The sequence below is a fragment of the Plasmodium inui genome, assembly GCF_000524495.1.
Source record: "Plasmodium inui San Antonio 1 unplaced genomic scaffold supercont1.3, whole genome shotgun sequence".
NCBI lineage: Eukaryota > Apicomplexa > Aconoidasida > Haemosporida > Plasmodiidae > Plasmodium > Plasmodium inui.
The window spans coordinates 222,261-243,681 of NW_008481837.1; the positions used below are offsets into that span (position 1 = coordinate 222,261).

The 21,421-nt window shown below is 46.4% G+C and overlaps 5 protein-coding genes across 5 annotated transcripts; 3 read left to right on the forward strand and 2 right to left on the reverse strand.

The window, feature by feature from the left end:
* Positions 1-1,101: 1,101 nt before the first annotated feature.
* C922_00878 (hypothetical protein) lies at positions 1,102-5,073 on the forward strand (the record flags this gene model as incomplete). Its single annotated transcript, XM_008816490.1, has 1 exon — positions 1,102-5,073. One exon carries the CDS (start codon positions 1,102-1,104, stop codon positions 5,071-5,073), a length of 3,972 nt encoding a protein of 1,323 aa, XP_008814712.1.
* A 2,679-nt stretch (positions 5,074-7,752) lies between these two features.
* On the forward strand, positions 7,753-11,688 carry C922_00879 (hypothetical protein; the record flags this gene model as incomplete). Its single annotated transcript, XM_008816491.1, has 1 exon — positions 7,753-11,688. The coding sequence occupies one exon, from the start codon at positions 7,753-7,755 to the stop codon at positions 11,686-11,688; it is 3,936 nt and encodes a 1,311-aa protein (XP_008814713.1).
* Positions 11,689-12,417: 729 nt separating this feature from the next.
* On the reverse strand, positions 12,418-14,361 carry C922_00880 (hypothetical protein; the record flags this gene model as incomplete). Its single annotated transcript, XM_008816492.1, has 1 exon — positions 12,418-14,361. The coding sequence occupies one exon, from the start codon at positions 14,359-14,361 to the stop codon at positions 12,418-12,420; it is 1,944 nt and encodes a 647-aa protein (XP_008814714.1).
* Positions 14,362-15,256: 895 nt separating this feature from the next.
* Positions 15,257-16,588, reverse strand: C922_00881 (hypothetical protein; the record flags this gene model as incomplete). Its single annotated transcript, XM_008816493.1, has 1 exon — positions 15,257-16,588. One exon carries the CDS (start codon positions 16,586-16,588, stop codon positions 15,257-15,259), a length of 1,332 nt encoding a protein of 443 aa, XP_008814715.1.
* Positions 16,589-19,569: 2,981 nt separating this feature from the next.
* C922_00882 (malate dehydrogenase (quinone)) lies at positions 19,570-21,162 on the forward strand (the record flags this gene model as incomplete). The annotated part of the gene is made up of 1 exon (XM_008816494.1): positions 19,570-21,162. One exon carries the CDS (start codon positions 19,570-19,572, stop codon positions 21,160-21,162), a length of 1,593 nt encoding a protein of 530 aa, XP_008814716.1.
* Between the last annotated feature and the right edge of the window lie 259 nt (positions 21,163-21,421).

The window sequence follows — 21,421 nt, forward strand, 5'->3', positions numbered from 1 at the left end:
TATCGCGTTGGCGATTGGGCTATGTCCACCGAGTGGGCTGTCTCCCTCAGTTGTACCGCTAGCGAGGCGGGTCTCTGTTCTCCGTTTCAATCAGGCACCACCTTTACATGTTCATCTTTATACATGTTTGTTGGCAGGTGATATTGTCTGAGTTGGTGGAAAGCGTTAATGAGGACCTCTTCACAAACTGCATATTCTTATCCCTTGAGCGGGTGCCACTAATTTGTTTCTCCCAAAACGGTGTAGCTATGGCGGGGGGTGTTTTTTCATACGAGCGTTTGCTATGGTTTCCCTTTTTTCAAATTAGGAGAGAAAAAAAAATGCCAAAGAAACTCCACGGTGGGAACACGCCTTTGCCTAAATCTGCGCAATGGTATATGAACGTTTTTCGCCAAATGAATAGCCCGTAGGGGCGAAAGTCCCTTATCAGGTTGGCTTCACGGAGGCCGCTCCACAGGAGAGAAGTTGCTTCACAGAGGAAGTTGCTTCACAGCAGGGGTTGCTTCTCCTGATGGGGGAACGTGTCGCGTCCCAGTGGTGTCATGCTTGTTCCCCCCTCTTTGCCTCTCTTCCAAGAAATGGCACAAAGCTTTGGAAAAGCCATCTGGGGGAGAAATGAAGAAAAAAAAAAAAAAAAAAGAAACAGGGGCTGAAAAACTGTAAAACAAACTCACAAAATTTTGTTTATCTTTTCCTCCCCAAAGTAGCGGTGACGATAATATATAGGGTTATCTTATGCACTCCGCGCTTCACTTTTTTTTTTTTTCTTTTGTATGCCTCAACGGATTGACAGAGGGGAAGATACGAAGATGTACGCATACCCTTGCACAAAAAAGCAGAGCTGAAAAGAAAGCTTAAAAGAAAGATGAAAATGAACTGATTGGGCAAACAAATTTATGCACTCCTCCAAGCGACAGTTTTTTCCTCAACAGCTCTACATGACGCGAACGCGTTGTGCGTCTACCGACTGGGAGAGAGCGGCGGGGCTGGAGTGACTGCACTGGAGTGACGGGGAAGGAGTTCCAGGGCTGCACCTTGGCGGGGAACTTTTCCCCCAAAAAAAGGCGCCCCCGCTGGAACGCCAATCCCCCCAGTGCGGACATGCGCGTTCATCTCCTCTGCGCGACACTTGGCGTATACGGAGCAGCCACGAGTGCAGCCCTGTCCACAGAGCCGCTGCAGAGTTCCGTGGACAAGGGAAGTCTCTTCATTAGGCGTCCTCCCCGAAAGCACGAAGCGAAAGTTTCGAAGAAGTGGAAAAGCAACGTCACAACTTCTCGTGGTGAGGACACCCACAAACGCAGCAGCCGAGGTGCAGCTGTTGTAAGTACATTGGAATCTCCCATAGTGGGTGTACCCGTTGGAGTGCCTCTGGACGCTGCTCAGCATGGAGAACACGGCGCGGAAGAAAACGGGGGAATGGCCTTCCTCTCCCCGGTTAGAAGCAACCGAAAAGAAGTGACCCTTTCCCTCAGGAAGCAGACAGGGAAGCGCCATTTCAACTGCACCAAATTGAATAACATCCTATGCATGCAATTCTTGCCGAATATCTCCAACGCCTACTTAAGGTACGTCCTCGAAAAGTTCAGCGCAAATGATCTCCCAGTTAAGGAGAACATTTTATTTCACCTAATTTTGAGATACCTACGTGAGCGTAGCAGCAACCTTGTGGGGGGAAAGACAAGCGAGAGGGACTCCCAACTGATTAACATCATTGAAGATAACGCATACAAATTTATTGCCGACCATGCCAGGGTCATAAAAAAATGTGCAAAGAGGAAGAAGCACAATGAGGTACACTTTGAACGGTGTAGAACAGAGGAGGGAAGAGCAAAAGAAACCACCTCCTCACCCCCCCCGTCAGACAACAAAATTATAAATGCTTACTTAAAAATGAGAAAAAAATTTAACATCATTTTTGTCAGCATAAAAAGCGAAAGAAATATTTATCGAATGTTTCGAAAAATTAAAAGAAATATTTCTTTTTACGATTTTCTGGATCGACTAGCCATTTTGTCTTTTTTCCATAGACATGCGCAGCACCGATTTGTGCTTCACTTTTTCAAAAGATATATTTTCAGCCTTAAGAATGAAAACAACTTATTTGTCATTAATTTTGTGAACACATTGGGGGAGAGAAGCCTGCTGAAGAGATACATGTTGATTCCGCAGTTGACTTACCACGCGATTTTGCACACACCGGTGGGGTTTGACACCTGCGCGGACTCGTTCAAGTGGAGTTTCCTCCCCGTTAACGCGTGCAACTATGTGGAGAGTTACATGAGGGAGAGGTTCTTCCTCGGCGGAGCCACGAGGAGGGGTGTTAGAGGCGACGGAATTGACAGAAGCCAACTTCACAGTGGCCGTGTTGAGAGCGGTCGACTCCACGCCAAGGCGACCTTCCTAATCTATTCAAATTTACTGGACTCCCTCACGCAAAAGAGGAATGAGTACTTCCCCGAGCTGTTCCTCAAGCAATTTTGCCTGTACTACTCAGAAAAGGAAAACATCCTTTACGACAACAAATGGCACTACTTCCTCATCACGGTGTCCTCTCTGATGAAGGCACACTACGTGAGGAGGAAGCTCCACATTATGGGAGATGCACACAAGGGAGCAAACCCCCCTCTACTAAACCGCGTCAACATACATGATGATGACATTTTCAGGGACAAAACGCACTGCTTGATAACCTGTGGAGGAAATCGCCTGAACAGTCAGGTGGTGACTTACCTCCGGAGGCAGTTCCATGCAGGGGAGCTCCACCGAGGGGAGACCCTCAAGCAGTACTCCCTTCTGCTTCTTCTCCAGTACACCTTCTTACTTGAGCTAAACCTGGAAGAAGTCAATCTGGTGAGTAGAAACTCCGCCAATCATTTTTCAAACACGGTGGAAAATAAGGAGTCGGCAGGGAAGAAAATGAAAAGAGAAGGGAGCGGAACAGAACACAAATCCGCATCTTTCAAAAAACAAGGAGCAGTATCTGCAGAAAGGGAACGCCTCCTTGTACGGATAAGTCTCTTGTACAAATCCATTTTATCAAGCCACTGTGAACACACAGGTGAGACAATTCTATTATATAACTACACGTTTCAGGAGTTGACTCGATTTGTGCAAAACTATTTAGCCGACTTAGTGGAGAAGTGTTTCCATGGAGGGAGAGAAGTTGCAGAAGAGATGAAATTGTGCGTTAAGTACATCCTACCACTGTGCAGAGTTAACCCGCGTCTTTTTTTCATGCTCCTGGAATGTCTAAATGAAGGTAGCAATGTCAATATGGCGAGGCACCTCTGGCTGGGAAGTAAACAGACGCTGAGGAATTTGCAGCCATGGGTAAGAAAAGCCATCGCGGGGGAGCTCCTCGAAGGTGCTGCAGAGGGAGGGGGCAGTCAACGGAGGACCCGCGAAGGGGAGACTCACCAGAGACAGCCCCACCAAGGGGACACCCACCAAGGAGAGCCTTACGACAGAATGGCCACTGACCGGGGAGACCCCCCCTTGGCCCTCGCCATCTCAGCGTACGACGCGGTGCAAACAATTTACAAACAAATAACAAGTTGCTACGACAAGGCGCATATAAAGAATCTGATCAGAGGCTTGCTATCCCTGCGCAGCGGAATGGAAAGTGACCCTTCCCCCTTGGGCATCTTTAAGAGACCCATTTTAGCCCTAAATTTGAAGCAGATTTTTTTCCTCTTTGTTACTTTGAATTATTTCAATTTGCACGGCGAGATTATTCAGCTCTTTCGACACATTATGGGCAGCGCTGCATTGGGGGAAGTCTTCCGCAGAGCCATCTCAAAGAGGGGGAACCACCATCCCAGCATAGGGGATCAACACATTGATGAGGAAGAACACGAGCTGTGCCAAAAGATTCTCTACATTTACTGCAATTCGAGTTTTTGTGTGGACAGTCCTCTGCGCCTGCCCGCGGGGGTGACATGCTCGAGGGGGCTCATGAAGTATGTTCTCTTCTATCGTGACCCGCTGCACATATTTAACCACCTGATCAGGAAATATGAAAGAGGAAGGACTGCCGAGGGGAACATCGAGGGGGCCTACAATGAGGGTAACTCCAATGAGGGTTCCGCCAATCAGGGCAAAGGCACAGTGGAGGAGATTTTACAAAAAGTGGAAGGCAGCAAATTTTTTCACGAGGACAGTTTGAGCAAATTTCGAAGGAGTAGCATTTTTAAGGAATTTTTTGGAGAAGAAATATACACCCGAGTGAGTCAGAAGGAGTACACACTAATATTTTACACGTTGATGATAGATCTGTACAAGCAGGGATCGATGTGGGATAACAGATCGGCATGGGACAACAGATCGATGTGGCACAACGAATCCACATGTAACCCCCATGCGGGGGAGAACAAAACGAAGCAAAGTGAAAATAACCCCGCTGCGTCATTGCGACGACTCCAATTCATATACCTGCATTTTTACGTCGCATGGGAAACCTATCTCAAGGTGCACAAAATGAGCAAGATAAATTTCCTAATCGGTGCCAAGACATTTCTCCTTCTGAATGATGTCGAAACGTTCCAAAATTTACTTTGCGCAAACAGGAAGATAGTAGAAAAGTGCGCCATCTTTGTTAACTCCCTTCTAAATAACTACGTCCATCATTGTGATGCCCGCATGGATATATTGCAGAATAATTTGATTGCCCCTTCCGATATGTACATTACCTCCGCAGATGAGCTGATCATTTTTAACTTAAATCATGAGCAAGTTGTGCAGAGGATACGTCCGTTTGGGGACTACAGCAGTCAGTGTAAAGTCACGCTCTTTATCGATTACCGGAAATTGTTCCCAGATTTAATCAACCTACAGTTCTGTCTTACCCTCCCCTTTTTACGAAGTCAGAAAGTCAAATCCTTCCTTGAGGAAAATAAAATAACCTTATGTGAAAAAAACTTCTGGGACATTACCGATTTGGTCATATTTTACGGGAAATGCCTCGACAAAAGGGACAAAATTGTGTACTTTTTTTCCAAACAGATGAGTGATTTTTCCATCCAAAAGAATAAACTCGTTAAAGACGCGTTCGTCGTTTCACGGAAGAAGTAGACTCATCCCTTGAGGGGGGAGTCCTCCTTTTGTCTCCTTCCTACTTCGAATTGATATGAATTAACAAGCCATTTGATGGTACACCTGCATACACGCATTGGTATACCCCCCAGCCATTTTTTATTTCCTTTTTTTGTAAAGTAGTACCCCGTTGGGAAGGTTTGCAGTTTGCACGCCAAAATTGGGCATCCCCTTTAAGTGCAAAACCGCAGCGTTTGTAGACCCCACCCCCTTCTCTTCCCCATTGGCCATACGCCGTTTTTTTAAGCTACGTGGAGATGCCCCTTGTGGAGAAAAATTCCTCCTAAAAAGTGTGCTTCTTTTTGCGCATTTTTCTGGACAGTTTTGTGTGAAAAAGTGACGACACGGGAGACCCCCCCACGCAGCTGGAATTGTCTGCAAAAACAAGTTAGCTCATTTGGGATGTCCCATTTGAGGCAACCATGTGGAGAGCCAAACGGAGGGGTCATTCCCCTTTCAAGGGTTACCTTTTTGTATGTGTTGCCTAGTAAAGGGCGGACAATCGCCAAGTATCGAGTTACAAGTTTTCATGTTTTTATTTCATTTTTTCATTTTTTTTTTTTTCCACATTTCACCGCTTAGGTGGTCAACCGGCGGAAGGCGCCCCCGCCATAAAAGTGGCTCCACCCCTCGCTTTGCTGCAACTTCGTGCATTGTTTTACTTTTTCGTCGAAGGTATCTTTTTGTCCCTCTCCATTCATGTAACGTATTAGCAACACTGTCTCCCACTAATGGCTGTTAAAAGTCCTATATTTGATGGGCCCCCTTTTGGGAGGGGGAGCTCTCAAAAGCTGCATCTGTGAGAAGCGTCTTCCTGCATGTGCATGTATAAATTGTGCGCATGTACACATAAAGGTGTCTGCTCGGATGGTACTTCCCCCACGTCCGCATGTCTCCATTCGCGCATGCGGATTGGAGGCCACATGTTAGCGGCTACACATTTGGAGACACACATTTGGAGACACACATTTGGAGCCACACATAGGCTTCCCCCCAGTTGGCGTGAGGAGTGCTTTGATGCAGGCTCCTTCCCGCTTGCGTGAAGCAACATGCGAAGTGTTATGTCCCCTCGCCTGGATTGAATGCCTTTTCTTTTAAGCTTCTTCGCCACAATCCATTTTGGCAATTCCCTAAGTGCATGTGCAAAGGGGAGGGAAGAAAAGCCTCAGCGCAGTCGTAGGGTTTTAAAGAAGAGAGAGAGAAAAAAAAAGACTTCATCAAAATGTGTCATGTGAGCTGTACCATACACAATCCGCTTTCTCCGCAGAGAAAGTTTCTTCTTTTTTTTTTTTTTTTTTCCGCTTTTGCTTTTAACTCATCAGTGTAAATAAACATACGTATTGACAACTGATACTTGGACAACTCCAACGTCTTTCAAATAGCAAAGACAATCAAACAAAAAGTTATTTCTAGTGCCACAAAACAGAGCTCTGCGAATAGCACAGCTGTGTGTAAGACACTTCATTTTTTTTTTTTCTCCATCTACAACTGCTTCAAAATTTGCCAGCTACTATCCAAAATTTTTTTTTCTCCTTCTTTTGTACGTTTGTATAATACAAGAGGAGGAAGACTTCCATTTTGTTCTTTTGTTCTATTTTTTTTTTTTTTTTTTTGTTTTTCCTTTTCATATACGCTATGTTGTGAAGTGGTTTTTCAATTTTTTCCCATTTTTGTCAATTGCCTGTTTTCTTGCAGGATTGCTACACACTGCCACAATTTTTTTTGTGCCCATATACATGTAGGTGGAGATTTCTGGGCAGTTAACTGCAGAAGTGGAGATCTACCTTTTGATTCACTGCTGAGTGATATCCTCATTTTATATCTGCTCGCTGATTTGCTCTCTCATTTGTTCGCTCTTTTGTCCGCTCATTTGTTGGCTCTCCCCAGACACAATTATACATGGCTCGGACAAGTGCAGAGCGGCCTCCTCACTTCGGACCTGCATGTACTGTGTATCAATCCAGTATGCCCCTTCTTGAGGACGTGTCCTCTTTAACACAAAACGGTTAAGAATGATATGGGCTGCTAAAATTTAGTGGCCTCTTTGAATTTTTTGTACATATGTCTTCGCTGGGCTAATTGATGCGATCCACGCGAGAGCGTTGCTCTACCCACCTGCTTCTTTATCTACATGCACGCTTTTGCTTCCCTGTGGGATTCTTCATCTAACTGCTCACCTCCGCTTCCACGTCCTTGGACAAATTAGAAGTCCGATCCTTTTTCTCACCCCTGAGGAGTGGAAAATTGGAGAATATTTCCAATCTGGCTTCCAAAAAGGAGGGAAAAGCATTCCATTCTTCTCTCTTTTATTTGTTTTGCTCTGTTTTGTTTTACTTTCCTATTTTTTTACTTCCCCCTTGGCAACTTTGTCCAATCGTTGAGTAGTTAAGTTTTCCATCCTCCTTCTCCCGCACTTGACCTGCCCGGTGTGCAGTTTCCCGCTGTTCCAAGGTGGAAGACATTCTGTTTGTCTACTCTCCGTTTCTCTGCCCCGTTGCAACCGTGGTTCGATTTCTTCGATCTGCGGAACTAAGTTTTTCCTTTCTTTTCAGCCCCAGTTTAGCATATTCCTATAAGTGCCCAATGTGTTAATTTTTTTTTTTTTTTTCTTCTTCTTTCCCTTCCCTGCGCAAACCGTGGAATAGAGGAAGACGCAGGATGAGACGCATCGTGAGGGTCCTCCTCAACTGGATCCTCCCCTTTTTTCTGTTTCGTCTCACTCAGGTTGAAGGCAGAGGTTTGATAGAAAAGGTAACCTCGCATGGAGACCTGGATTTAGTCCTACTCTTCGATGCCGGCTTCAAGGAGAAGAAGGAAAAGGAGGGCTCCAAGGCCTTGGAAAATATCACAGAGCTGGCAAGGAAACTGATGGTGGAAGGAGAGCGCAGGGTAAATCTCACCTATGTGACATATGACAGCGTGGGGGTGCAGACAATAGCACGCGCGGATAATAGGAGTGCGAAAGGTAATACTTCGGCCGCCCGCACAAATGGCTCGCTCCAGAGGTTCAGCAAAGCCGTGATGCAGACTCAGATGCAGCAGTCGCAGCAGAGCTCCAACCATCTGAAGGCCCTCAACTATGTTGGCATTAGACACTTCTACGACGCGGAGGACACCTCCACCAAAATGGTAATCATGTTTATCAACACGGAGGGTATGCCAGACACAGACGAAACGGAATTGAGCATAGCGCACTACCTACTGGACAGAAAAAATATTACACTGAATGTCATAACGAAGGTGAATCTCAAATCGTACTGTCACTACCTACATAGGGTTGGACCAAATACAAACGAGCTGCTAAGATGTGTGTTAAAAAATTCGTATTACCACAAATCAATGTTGATTCACAATCTGGAAAAATTCTATGACGACATCGCGACGAATGCAACGTGCAGTGAATGGTCTGAGTGGTCTGAATGCTCCGTCACATGTAACATGGGTTACCACTTCAGCAAAAGGAATACTCTGAACAATGTAGAAAATGCTTTAAGCGGGAAATACAAAAGGACAGGAAAGAATTGCACAGATCAGAGGAGTCTCGTGATTCAGGAATGTTTCGACACAAGCTGTGATCACTCTCTTGATGTCTGCGACATAGAGATCGATTTGTCTCTTCTAGTAGATGACTCCTCTACTATGTCTCAATCGTTCTGGCTGAAGTATATTTTGAAGCCCATCAGGAATCTCATTTCCCACTTAAATTTAAGTTCAAATTTGGTTAACATATCGCTCACTACTTTTTCTCAGGAGACATACAATTGGATTAGCTTCTCTTCCAACTTGGCTCGAAACAGAGACCAACTTCTTCTCTTCTTAGAATACTGGAGATTCAATTTTGGTGGCCCATCCAATAATTTGAGTAGCGCGTTAAGTTATATGCACGACCATGTCCTCAATACAAATGAGGGCAGACCCAATGCCCACAAGGTCCTTGTCATTTTTAACACGGGCAATGTCAGCAATAAGGCCGCCAACCAAGCGGAAGAAATCGTCCGCAATATTAAACTCACCTATGGGGCTGACGTCTATGCCATTTGCTTGAACAATAGCAGCCACGGGAACTGCAAAACGATGAGCGGGGATAGCAGGGATATCGGGGTTAGCGGCGGCACGGACGAAATGGACGCGCCCGGTGTCGTCAATCAGGACGAAGTAGACATGGCCGGTCTTTCCAAGCAAGACAAAGCCACTAATAACTCCCCCGTTGAGGACGCCCCCTTCTTCTACTCATACAGCAACCTGTCTGAATTCAGAGAACAGCTCACCGAAATACAGAAGAACATCTGCAAGAATGCGCACCAGGCTATCGTCGCGGCCAGACGCCGAAGGAGAAGGAACCTAAGGCGTGCGAACATCGCCGGGAAACCGAGCGAATGGCACGGGCGCAGGGGAGCCAAGAAAGCAGGAGGGGAGAACGAGGAAGGGGAGGAGGATGAGGCAGCAGAAGAAGCGATAGAGGATGACAAGGAGCAACTCGAATCGGAAGTGGCGCCCAGGGCAGAACCAGACGCAGATGGAGGAACAGAGTTAGAAACAAAATCGATGGTAGAGCCAGGTGCAGACGCGGCATCCGAATCCGTTGCGGCAGCGGCAGCAGATCCATCAACTGACCCATCAACAGACCCATCAATAGACCCATCAGCGGATCCCCAAATCGGGCAGAAAGCAGACCAGCCAGTTGACCCCGACGTAGTAGCGGAGTCGATACCCCCAACAGGACTCGGTGTCGTACTACACGAACCCCCGAACGAGATCGAAAAAATGGCGCAGAAGCTGCACGGAGACAAGGCGACCAACAGCATAGTACTACCCCCTTTCTATATCGGTAACGGAGGAAATCTCAAACGTTCGAACAAAAACAGAGTCATTCTAAAATCACTTAACAGCTTGGAAGGAATATATGATGCAGAGGAGGAGGTAGATGTAGAACCCACTCAGAACCCGTTAAAAAAATACTCCTCAGAGTACAACATAGATGCATTGCCATCATACAAAAAAAAAGGAAAAGGAAACTTAATCTGTAGACTTCTGCGATTGCTATTTAGGAAAAAACAAAAATATAGATTACACAAAATTGATCCCAAGGACCAGGAAAAGATAAAACAGTTCATAGCAGATGTAAAAGACATGAACGATTCAGAAGAAACACATCATCAAAGGGAGCGACAGATAGAGGAAGATTTTAAAGTCATGTTAGAAAACATATTTAACAATGTTGCCAATTCACCGTTCAGTGACCTACACTCTGATTCTGCAAGTGTGTCTAGTTACAGCACACATCTGGAGGAGGAGCAGATGGGGCTGGACCTGGAGAATACACTCCCCTGCAGCTGGTTCTACATAGATGCGGCACAGATGGAGGGAGACTACCTGCCGAAGGGGGGAGATGGTTCCGACGTCGATGACTTGGCTGATGCGGATACTTCTGCTAGCTCCAGTGCTAACATGGACGACGATTCTGATGGGGAGGAGAGAGCCACTCCCGTCGAAACGGGAAGGAGCATTCTCGACGACGTCCCCATAGATGACATGTTGGTAAAGGAGGGAGACCTTCCTACCAGCGAAAGGAGGAAGTTGAAAAGGGGGAAGAGGTCCATCAATCAGACACAGGGACAAACCACATCGAAGGAGGAAAGTCACGATGAGAAAAATAAAGGCCCAGGTGGAAAGGCAGACAACATGGGGCTGGTAGAATCATTGCTACCTGGCAATCGTGATGAGGGGAAAAAAGGTCAACATGATAAGACGGAAGCAGGCCACGGTGGGGAGGATAGAACGGTACTACCTTTGCCTCCCACTTCGTCGACCCAACCTCCCTCTTCCGATGGAAGCAAACCACCCCCACAGAGAAAATTCAAATCCAAGTTCGACATCATTCATCGCTTCAAAAATAGGGGAGCCGTGGTGGACGACAATACAGGAGTCAGCTTCGATACACGGAAGTATCCATCCCCAGCAAGCAACGGAAGGGAAAAAAGAAGTATCCATCTCGAAGAGCATACAGAAGGGAAGAAGGATAAACCATCAGAACACATCCCCAACATCTTTCAACAGACGAACCATTCCAAAGAGTCTAATAAGTCATCTAATCAAGGCGACGTAGTCGCCCCGCCACCCCCCCTCTCCCCCATCAATTATAAAAAAAGAAAAGAAAACGAAGCCATAATTAAAGGAGGAACAAAATCAAGTGGACACGTCAAAGTAGACGACAGCCCAGGGATGATAAAAGATGAAAAAAACAAAACATCAAGTGGTACAAAAAAGGAAACACATGTATCTGATCCGAATGTGCAGGTGAAGTATGACCTCCTTGAAGAAAAGCATTCCAGCATTGAGTGGATAACAGGAAACTACGACACCGTTGAGGAAGATGAACATGCCGATTCTGCTATATATAAATACTCAGCTTCCTTCGCTGTAATCGCCATCGTCCTTCTAGGTGCCACCTTTCTGTACATACGCAGTGAGAAGAAACTTACGGAGACTTTCTCTGTGCCCTTTAACGATTTTGCAACCCAGAAAGAGGAGAAGAAGGTCGAGTGTCGGGACCAACATATTGAATTAAGTCCAGATGAGACGTCTTGGCAGTAGGGCTTTCTTGGAAAATGCCTACTGCCAACGACGCTCTATACTCACACTGTCAACAAAACGCTTCCTTCATTTTAGGACCCTTTGAGCCTTTCCCCCCAAGGTTAACTTATATATATATATGTATGTATATTTTTTTTCTTCTTCTTCTTCTCTGTACCATCTATATGAGTGTATATGTCCCCAAACAGTGGCAAACTCCACACGTACATGCTGACCTGACCGTTCGCTTATAAAATCACAGGGGTGAATACCGTGCCCCTCGTAATTCCTTCTGCCTAGCCCGCGGGGGCAAACCCCGTCAATTAACTTTTAGAAGGCAAAAAAAAAGGGGCGGACTCTCTCGCGGCTGGCAGCCTCGGGGCCGCTTCTACAATTTTGTACTCTCTAACCTAACCGGACACTTAATCTCCTTCGATGCGGTGGAAATGAGGAGTTGTGTGTTTTTCACGCACATATGGGGTAAAAAAAAAGAAAAGAAAATTGGCCAATCGTGTAATCAATCGGGTGACCAATCTGGTGGACAAACGAATGAGTTTCTAATTGGGACACCCTTCTGTCAGTCAATCAGGACGATCAGAAGGGGGGTGCACGTGATAAGGAAGTCGTTAGGAAGGTGTCTGGACGTTGTTTGGAGGCGACTTCCATGTGGCTGGGACGTGGCCTGTCAGCAGCCCATACGCTGCTCATACGCCGCCCATGTCCTTCCCATTAACCGTAACGTGGCGCCATTCACGCCTTGAGCCGCGTTCCCCCGTGAATTCTCTTGAGGATGTCATCCTTCACAGCGTAACTCGTCTCCTCCGCCTTGATGACCCGTACAAGGCTTCGAAGCGTTATTATCAGGTAGGGGAAGTTATCCATCGTTTCGAACACTGTGACGTCTTTTAGAATTAGAGTGGAACCAATGTTTATGTGTTTTTTGTATTCCTTTTGGACCTCCTTATGTATAGAGGCTGGCATCTGTCCAGAAGGGTCCATGGCCACTATGAAGTAGCCGTGACTTCTGCATCGAATGCTCTTTACGATCACCATCATTTTCTCGATTCTGTAGTTTGCGAATCGTTTGTTTCGTAAAATGTTGTGGATGTTGTGGGTGTACAGGAAGGAGGGTGCGCCGCTATCCGTTCCGCCAGCCCTGTTGAGCAGTCTATTGCTTAGTCTATTACTTAGTCCATTTCTTAGTCCATTGCCTAATCCATTGCGCAGTGTGGCGCTACTTGGGCCGCTTACCGCTGCGCCTGGTTCGTGCGAGTCCGGGCTAGGCGCGGACGCCATTTGGTCCTGATGCTGATTCTTATGTCGGTCCTCGCTCTGCTCCTGGCCTGACTTCTGCTTCCCCGGCGGCTCCTCCCCCCCGTCTGTTACATACCTATGCGCGTTTATACTCAGGTGGAAGGGATCCAACGGCAGGTTCAGGATTTTCAGGGCCTTCACCCAAGAATTGTACTTTATAAATGAAAAGCAAAAAATTAACTCTTTCCTTTTTTCGATTCTGTTTTGTTGAGCAAGCGGATCTGCTTCTATGCTTCTGTCCGATGGCTGCGAGGTGTATCTTATCGAATTCAACTTAGAAGCGCCACTTAACAAGGAAGTTGATGTGGTTGAATTTGATTCCATCGCTGGCGCTGTATTGGAGTTTCTACTACTATACCATTTCGCCTTGTTCGCAATTTGGATTCCCTTGGTTGCCTCCTTACTGTTCATCCGAGGTGGTAAGTCCTTTCCATCCTCATTGGTGACAAAGCGTACCACCCGATTGGGGCTTCTTCCATTGGACCAGTTGACTTCCTTTTCTCCGTGCATCGATGCACTCGCACGGTCTGTCCCTTCTACCCTTGCGTTACGCTTCTTTAGTATTCCCTCTTCATTTTTTTTTGCAGCACTTTTGGTCACTGCCACTTTTCCCTCTGCCGCATATTCCTTTCGCGCTTCCCCTGCTTTGAACACTTCACTGTACAGGTTTGTTTCTGGGGACCTCTTCTTTCCGCACACTTTGGTCGAGGGAGCGATCGGTTTGACCGCCTCCCCTTCGCGCAGGCATGCCTTTTCCCTCAAACGGACAGCATTCCTCTCGATCGCATTTTCCACCACACGAGGGTTCCCCTCGGTTACCTTCCTACATTTGCTGCCCTGGGAAGAAGAAGCCTCCAGATTTTTCCTTTTCGCAATTTCTTGCTTCTCAATTTCTAGGGATGGCAAGTAATTTAAGGAGTGGATAGCGTACCTTCCATTTCGCTCATTGCTTGCATCGTTGTGGACCAGTTTGGCGGCGTCCGCTGCTGCGATTGTTCCATTTTTCCCACTGAGAGAAGTCTTACTGTTCGAATTTTTCCTCAGCTGTTCATCTTTCCTGTTTGGCGCGTTTCCGTTTTGGTTGGCTTCTCCACTTGGCGGCAGCGAAGTCGACGTGTGCGAAGCGGTACCCTGGATCGCAGCCTTATAATGTGCACCAATGGCGAGTTCGGCATTGGCATTTTTAAAAAAATTATTCAAATTCCTTATGTTGCGAATGTTAAAGTTTAGGACAGACGTGGGGAAGAACTGTCCACCACTCTCAGTGGTCGCACTGCTGCCCTTCTGACGCAGCTCTTGCTTCCTTCTCTTGACTTCATTTTTTCTGGCACATTCGTCATCGCTCTCGTCTAACAAACATGACAAGTTCTCATCGAGCATAATTTCAGCTAGCTAAACCCATAGAATAAAATAAGGATAAAGGGAAATAAAGGGGAAATATAAGGGAAATATAAGGCAAATAAAAAGGAGATAAAAACATAATAAGAATATGATAAAAGATGTGGTCAAATGTGGGCAAAGAAAAAAAACAACATGAATGGGTCAGGTGGAAAGGTGCCAAATGGTGGCAAACACCTGTAGAAAATGGCTAGCTCTTTTTTTTTTTTTTTTTTCCCTGGTAAGCTCATTTTGTAAATGAGGCAATCGAGCTAGTTGACCATGTGGAGAAAGCTAAAAATTGGGGGAAGGAGTGAGAAGATTCGCGGAACATGCAGGACGCAGTGGGACAACATGCCCAAAGATCTAGGACGAAGGGGGGAGATACACGAATAAGTGCCGGCAGCAAATCATACGCAGAAACGTCGCCACAAAACGGGAAAAGGGGCACTACAAAAAAAAAAAAAAAAAGAAGCAGAACCATAAGAAGACTAACGCTGCACTGTGCAACTTGGGAGATACATTTGGGGGTATGCACCTCATCATGTGTATATTTACCCATTTATTTTCTGACTTTTCTGGTCACTCTTTCTTCTTGCTTAAAAAGTTCCCCTCCTGCCTGGGATTCCCCCTTAAAAGGTTGCACACACATATACATACTAATGTGCGTTTTTAAGGTTGTGTGGCCTTGTACGTACAGAGAAATCTTCCCTTTTGTGAAAAGAAAAAAAAAAAAAAAAAGCACTCTTGCATAGGATATGTTAGTCTAGGCTGGTACCTAGGATGTGCTACCTATTGGGTATCACCCCCCCCACGTGCACACACGCGATGCGTCATGGCGGTTACGCAAAGGACGTGGCGCAATTCACCCTGATCTCATATTATATCGCAACGAATGCTATCCATTCAGCCCAGCCCAGTTGTACTTTTTCTCGTAAACGCGTCTGAGGAAGTGCACAAATTTCTCGATATCAACGATACAATCGATAGAACTTGCCTTGATTTCTGTTGCCTGGGTTATATGATTTTCCAGCTTTTTCAGGATTTCTTTCTTTCTCTTTAAATTATCCTTATTCGCGTTGACAGCCTCATTTGTCGCGTTGACAGAAAAGTCTGGGAAAAAAAATCGGTAAAAAATGGAAGTTTCGGGCGTTTTCACTGAGGCTGGTTTTTCTTTGGCATCCTTTTTGTCGATCTTGGTCGCTATGCACGCTATAGGTATTTCTCCCTTGAGAATTTGGTCCCCCTTTTTGGCCTGTCCCTTTTCGATGTCTGAGTCGTCATCGGAGGCGAAGGGGTCTTCATCAAGGTGTCTCTCTCGGTGAGAGACATAGCCATCGGAGTAGCGATTAGCATACCGAGTGGCATATCCATTCGCATTGTACTGTGTGTTGTACTCCGCGTAGTGCTTCGCGCAAGTGCCCTTTTTTCTCTGCCCGTGGAAGTCCTTGTACCCCCCATGGTCACAGCAGCCCTTCGGTGTCCCGCTTCCGGAGTGGCCCTCCTGCACCCCTTTGTTCTCCTCCTTCGTTTCAGCACCCTTGAAGAGGTTCCAAAACTTATTTCGACCTCTTTTAGCGGAGCAGAAGACATCCGAGGGGGGCTTCGTGTGATCATACACTTCGTATACCCATTTGGCCAAATTGTGATAAGACTTATTATTTGTCGAGTCGTAAACAAGTAAAATTCCGTCATGCTCTGGGTAAAAAATGTTTCGGATACAGGAGTAGGTCTGGATGCCTCCTATTTCGAGGAACTCCACGAGAAGTGCCTTCTCGTCCTCCTGGCCACGAACAGCCAGCATGTCAGCCAAGTGCCCCCCACTTTGCCTTATGTTCAGGGGAATGTTCTTCTCAAACTTGTTGTTGTTATATGCCTTATCCATGTACCATAGGAAAGTAAAAATCTCGAAGCCGTAGGTATATTTGTGTCTTTGCTCGCAAAAAAAATTCTGACCATTCATTTTACTCTCTATAAATTCGAGGAAATTTTTTTTGGCCTGAAAGAACATAGACTCCACCAAAGCTTGGACTCTCTTCGTTTTGCAATTATTCTCCGCTAAATCCTTGGCACTTACGAATTTTTTCCTCGCTTCTTCCTCGTCTAGGTGCATGTAGTAGTCGAAAAAGTTGATTGGGTATATTTCGGAGAACCTCTCCGTTATCAGCTTGAGGAAGGAGCTCTTCCCCACGCCCACGTCTCCCAGCACGAGTATTCTTAGGCTCTCCATGGAGAGGGCGGCCAAATAGGGAAAACGCAGCAAAACCGAGTCGGCGCAGCCAAATGGAGGTTACTCCGTTTCTGTCTCCTTCGGGTCACTTCCCCAAGTGGTGAGGACCCCCAAGAAGCGCGATGATAAATGGAAAAAAAAAAAAAAACGGCCACAACAATAGAGAGACTCCTCATTCGATGCGTACGTGGAGCCTTTGCGGGGGAAAGCCTTCCCGTGGGGCTTTCATTTTAAGCTCCTAAGGGTAGAAGTGTACGTGTGTATGTCTGTCTGTATTTGTGTGTGTAACGAGGAACCCTAAACCTTTTTACCACTTATCACTCACCACTTGGGAACCTACCCCCTCAGTGGCGTGTCCTCCTTGCTGTACACGTTGCACCCGCTCTACTTCACCCTTCAGCGTGTGAATCTCCTCCTTCCTGTTTCGTTTCCACTTGTGGGACGGCCTTTTTTTTTATTTTTTCTTTATTTTTTTTACCCCTTCTGCGTCTTCGCCTTACGTTGAATTTTCCTTCGAAGGGTTCTTTCTATTTCATTTAAAGTGCCTGATTGGCTATTTCCGTGGTGTGGTCCTCCCCGTGCGGGGAAACACGCCAAGTTGCCGCCTCGCCTGAGTTCTGCGACGTTGGTCTGGGATGTCGAACCGCAGTTTTCGAAAGCCCCCTTGAGAAGTATTCTACACGGTGGGACGGACACTTTTGTGTGCGTGTCGCTACTTCCCTCTCTCGCTTTGCAGGATCGTTGCTTCCATCATCACCTGCTCTCTCCCATCATCTTTTGGCCGCCTTTCAGCTCCTTCTGTAGCTCGTCCTCCTTTCCTTCCTGCGCTCCGGCGCTGGGCATGTGTGGGATTCCCTTCTCAGCGCCGAAAATGAGATGCGCGAATTGAAAACGACATTTTACGGAAGAATAACAAAGTGTAGAAAGCGTAATGGATATTTTTGTCGCCCCTCTCTCGCTCTATATATATATCTCTTTTTTTTCTTCTTCTTCTTTATTTTATCCTCCAATGAAATGCCCCCTCCCCCCCCAGGAGAGTAATTTGTTAGCAAGAGGGGAAATAAAAGCACAGCATCGGTGTGCATGCGCAGACGTACACATTGGCACTTCACAAAAAAAAAAAAAAAAAAGAAGGGGAGCTTGTCGGGGGCCGTTGTCCTTAATTTTATGCGAAGCTCCGCGCAGGGTTAATGCAAATGGGGAAATAGGAAAAAAAAGAAAAAAAAAAAGAAAAAAAAAAGGAAAAAAAAGAAAAAAAAAACAAAAAAGAAAACAAAAAAAGAAATAACACTACACGCACGTTTCTGGTTGCAGAGGGCCCTTCCGTTTCTGTGTTAACTCCTCCAAGTGTATGCACGTGCACAATAGAAACTCTTTCTGCGGGTACAATATGCAGGTCCAGCCCTATTATTGAAGCGGCTTACTGTAAGGCGTGTGGCATTTTCCTCTCGCAGAGGTTCCAACGGGATTACGAGGGCATTGCCTAATTACCCTCTTCTTTCGGGGGGCTCAAATGAAAAATGAGCCGCAAAACACACACACGCGTAGATGGTGGATGTATGCCTCTCCGTATGTGTAGCGTTATGTTACGCTCAGTGCAGCCGGCAAAAGTTCCCCCCCCGGCACAGCAGGAGGAGGAGGAGCAGGAGCAGTCCCTTACAACATGCCCGCGCCACAGACGGCACGGTGCACGCGCATACGCTCTCTTCCGCATTTATGTACATATGAGCACTCATAAGATCACCTGTGTATCCGCGCTGTTACGGGGTTATCCAATTAGGAAAATAAACAGGGGAGTAATTTCCCAAAGGGGGCGAGTGGGGTATCCCCGACCGGCCATATCCTACGTTCACCAGTTCACCTCCACTGCGCAGAATTTCGCGCGTTCAGTTCCGTCATCAGGGTAAAAAAAAAAGAAAAAAAAAAAAAATATGATCATCTGCGTTTGGGAGTAAATTCACCGCTATAAGGGGAAAAAGGCGGGAAAATAAAAAAAAAAGGAAATCAAACACGTCGTAATTATTATCCTCACCATCGCCGTTACAGTCCCGGTTACTATCGCGGTTACCATCTCCACTTCTATCCTCACTATTGCAGTGCTGACGAATAAGTTGTTCCTGACGGGGGTGCCTCGACAAGCCGTTGACCTATTTTCACCCCTCCTGACAGGCACATAAATCTCTGTAAAGAAACAGAAACATATGCATCTGTGCGTTCCTGCTCTGCACAAGCTGTATGCATAAAACTGCAGTGCTTCCTCAGAGCATCTTCATGCCATATGGACCACAGCGGTAAAGGGGAATCCGCATAATATATATAGTGGTGACCGAAGCGGTAATAACTTTTCCCAGCCAGCTGGGTCCCCCTTTTATTCATGCGAAGAAGCATTCGTGGGGCTGCTATCAACATTTGGAACCCCACCCCGCCGTTCGGAGGAAACTTACCCTCTTCCGGCGCACCCCATTTGATTTGTACCCCTCCAGGTTGGAACTACGTCAACACAACGTAGAAGTCTGCCTACAGTGCAGAATCGCATTAGGAGGATATCGAAGTGTGGATTTTTTTTTTCCACATCAAGGATTTTGTATGTACTTGTGCACAGTGAATCTTATGTGCCTCCTTCCTAATGTAAACGTAGGTGTCCCACCCATGTCCATCCGACGCACACATTTCGCCACCCTGTGTAACGTCCATCCGAGCTGCGTAAAGGGGATGCGATAAAAAAGATAAGAAAAGGAAACACATCAGCGACAGGGAGATAAGTAACAGGGAAGGAAGAAGAGAGGACGAGTGGAGAAGTCCACATCAGAGCTTGCTTCTTCTGCTTGCTTCTTTTGCTTGCTCCTTCCGCTTGCTCCTTCCGCTTGCTTCTTCCGTGTCGCCGCCAGTATATCACCCCCCTCATAAAGACCCCTACCCGCCCGTTCGGACGAACCGAATGAGTCCGTCTGGATCCCTGAACCGAATCACGCGAGAGCAAAATGCTGCGAATGAAGAGCGTCTTCTGCAGGTACAGGAGTGGGTGGTGGTTCGCGGAGGCTCCCAGCAGTGCAGTTGGTGGGGGTAGCTGCGTGTGCGGGGTCAGCCGCATGAGCACACTTAACGCAGCCCATTCAGTTGGCCCAAACCACCTCGTCCGCCCCGTTGACGGGCTTAGTGGAGGCACCCGAGTGCGACGCATGAGCAGCGACAAGGAACTCTCGACAGACGTGTACGACACAGTCGTCATAGGGGGGGGCGTAACCGGAACGGCCCTCCTCTTTCTCCTCTCAAAATTTACAAACCTGAAGAAGCTAGCCATCATAGAGAGGCGAAGTGATTTCGCTCTCGTCGCTTCCCACGGAAAGAACAACAGTCAGACGATACATTGCGGAGATATAGAAACCAACTACTCTTTTGAGAAGGCCAAGTTTATAAAGCGATATGCAGATCTGTTACGAAATTATCTGTGTCATTTGCCAGCCGAAAAAAGAGAAGACATTTCAAGTGCAACTCAGAAAATGGTCCTTGGGGTAGGTGAAAAAGAATGCGATTTTTTGGAGAAAAGATATCCCGTATTTAAGACCCTATTCAAATCTATGAGGCTGTATAATAAAAATGATATCCATAGTGTTGAGCCTCGAGTGGCTTTAAAAAATGAAAAAACTCTTCGAGAGGAGACCATAGCAGCTTTGTACATGCCACCAGAATTAACGACGTGTGATTATCAGAAACTTTCAAGCAGTTTCGTTGAATCGGCTAGAAGTATGAATAGTGTGGGGTCGAAGAAGATCTCCATTAACCTAAACACCGAAGTTACAAATATAGAAGAAGCAAATGAGTCATTATATATCATACATACGAATAGAGGAATCATTAAGTCAAGGTTTGTCGTTGTCTGTGCCTGTGGACATTCTCTCATGATTGCACAGAAAATGAATTACGGCTTGGAATACAGTTGTCTTCCAGTGGCTGGAAGCTTCTACTTTTCTGGTAATGTTCTTAAGGGGAAAGTATATACAATACAGAATCCAGCTCTCCCATTTGCAGCCGTTCATGGAGATCCTGACATCATCGAGAAGGGCAAGACTCGCTTTGGACCCACTGCTCTCCCACTTCCTCTACTAGAGAGGGATAATATGAACACACTAATCGATTTTTTAAAGGTATGGAATCCTGACTTGAGTCTTTTCCACGTCTACTTTAACCTTTTTAGAGATATGACCATGCTGAAATATGTGTGTCGAAATTTCCTCTTTGAAATACCTATCCTTAATAAGTACTTATTCTTGAAGGACGTGAGAAAAATCATTCCTTCTTTGACGACACGAGACCTATCCTACTGTGTTGGCTACGGGGGGGTCAGACCACAGCTCATAAATAAGGTCAGCAAGAAGCTTATCCTTGGAGAGGGAAAAATAGACTCGGGGAAGAATATCATTTTTAACATCACGCCCTCCCCGGGGGCCACCACCTGCTTGGGAAACGGCGAGTTTGACATGAACACCATATGTGACCGCCTCAACGCGACTGTGGACAAAGCCGCGGTGGGCAAGTTCCTCTATCAGGGGGACTACCCCGTCGATTATTTGTAGCAAGCAGGAGGGAGGCGCCTTCAAGCGGATCTACGCGGTTGGAAGGAGATCTACGCGACTGGAAGAGGATCTACTCGGCTGCTACGTTACCCCGTGCGGTACGAATCACTTCCAACCTCCCCTGCTCGTCAATCCAGAGCCAAGTGTAACTCCAGGATGACGCGCCTCTTTGTTCCCCTTCAAATATGACCCTTCTTTTTTTTTTTTTTTTTGGTCCCCCGCTACACCCGTATATCATACCTAGCCAATAACACCAAAC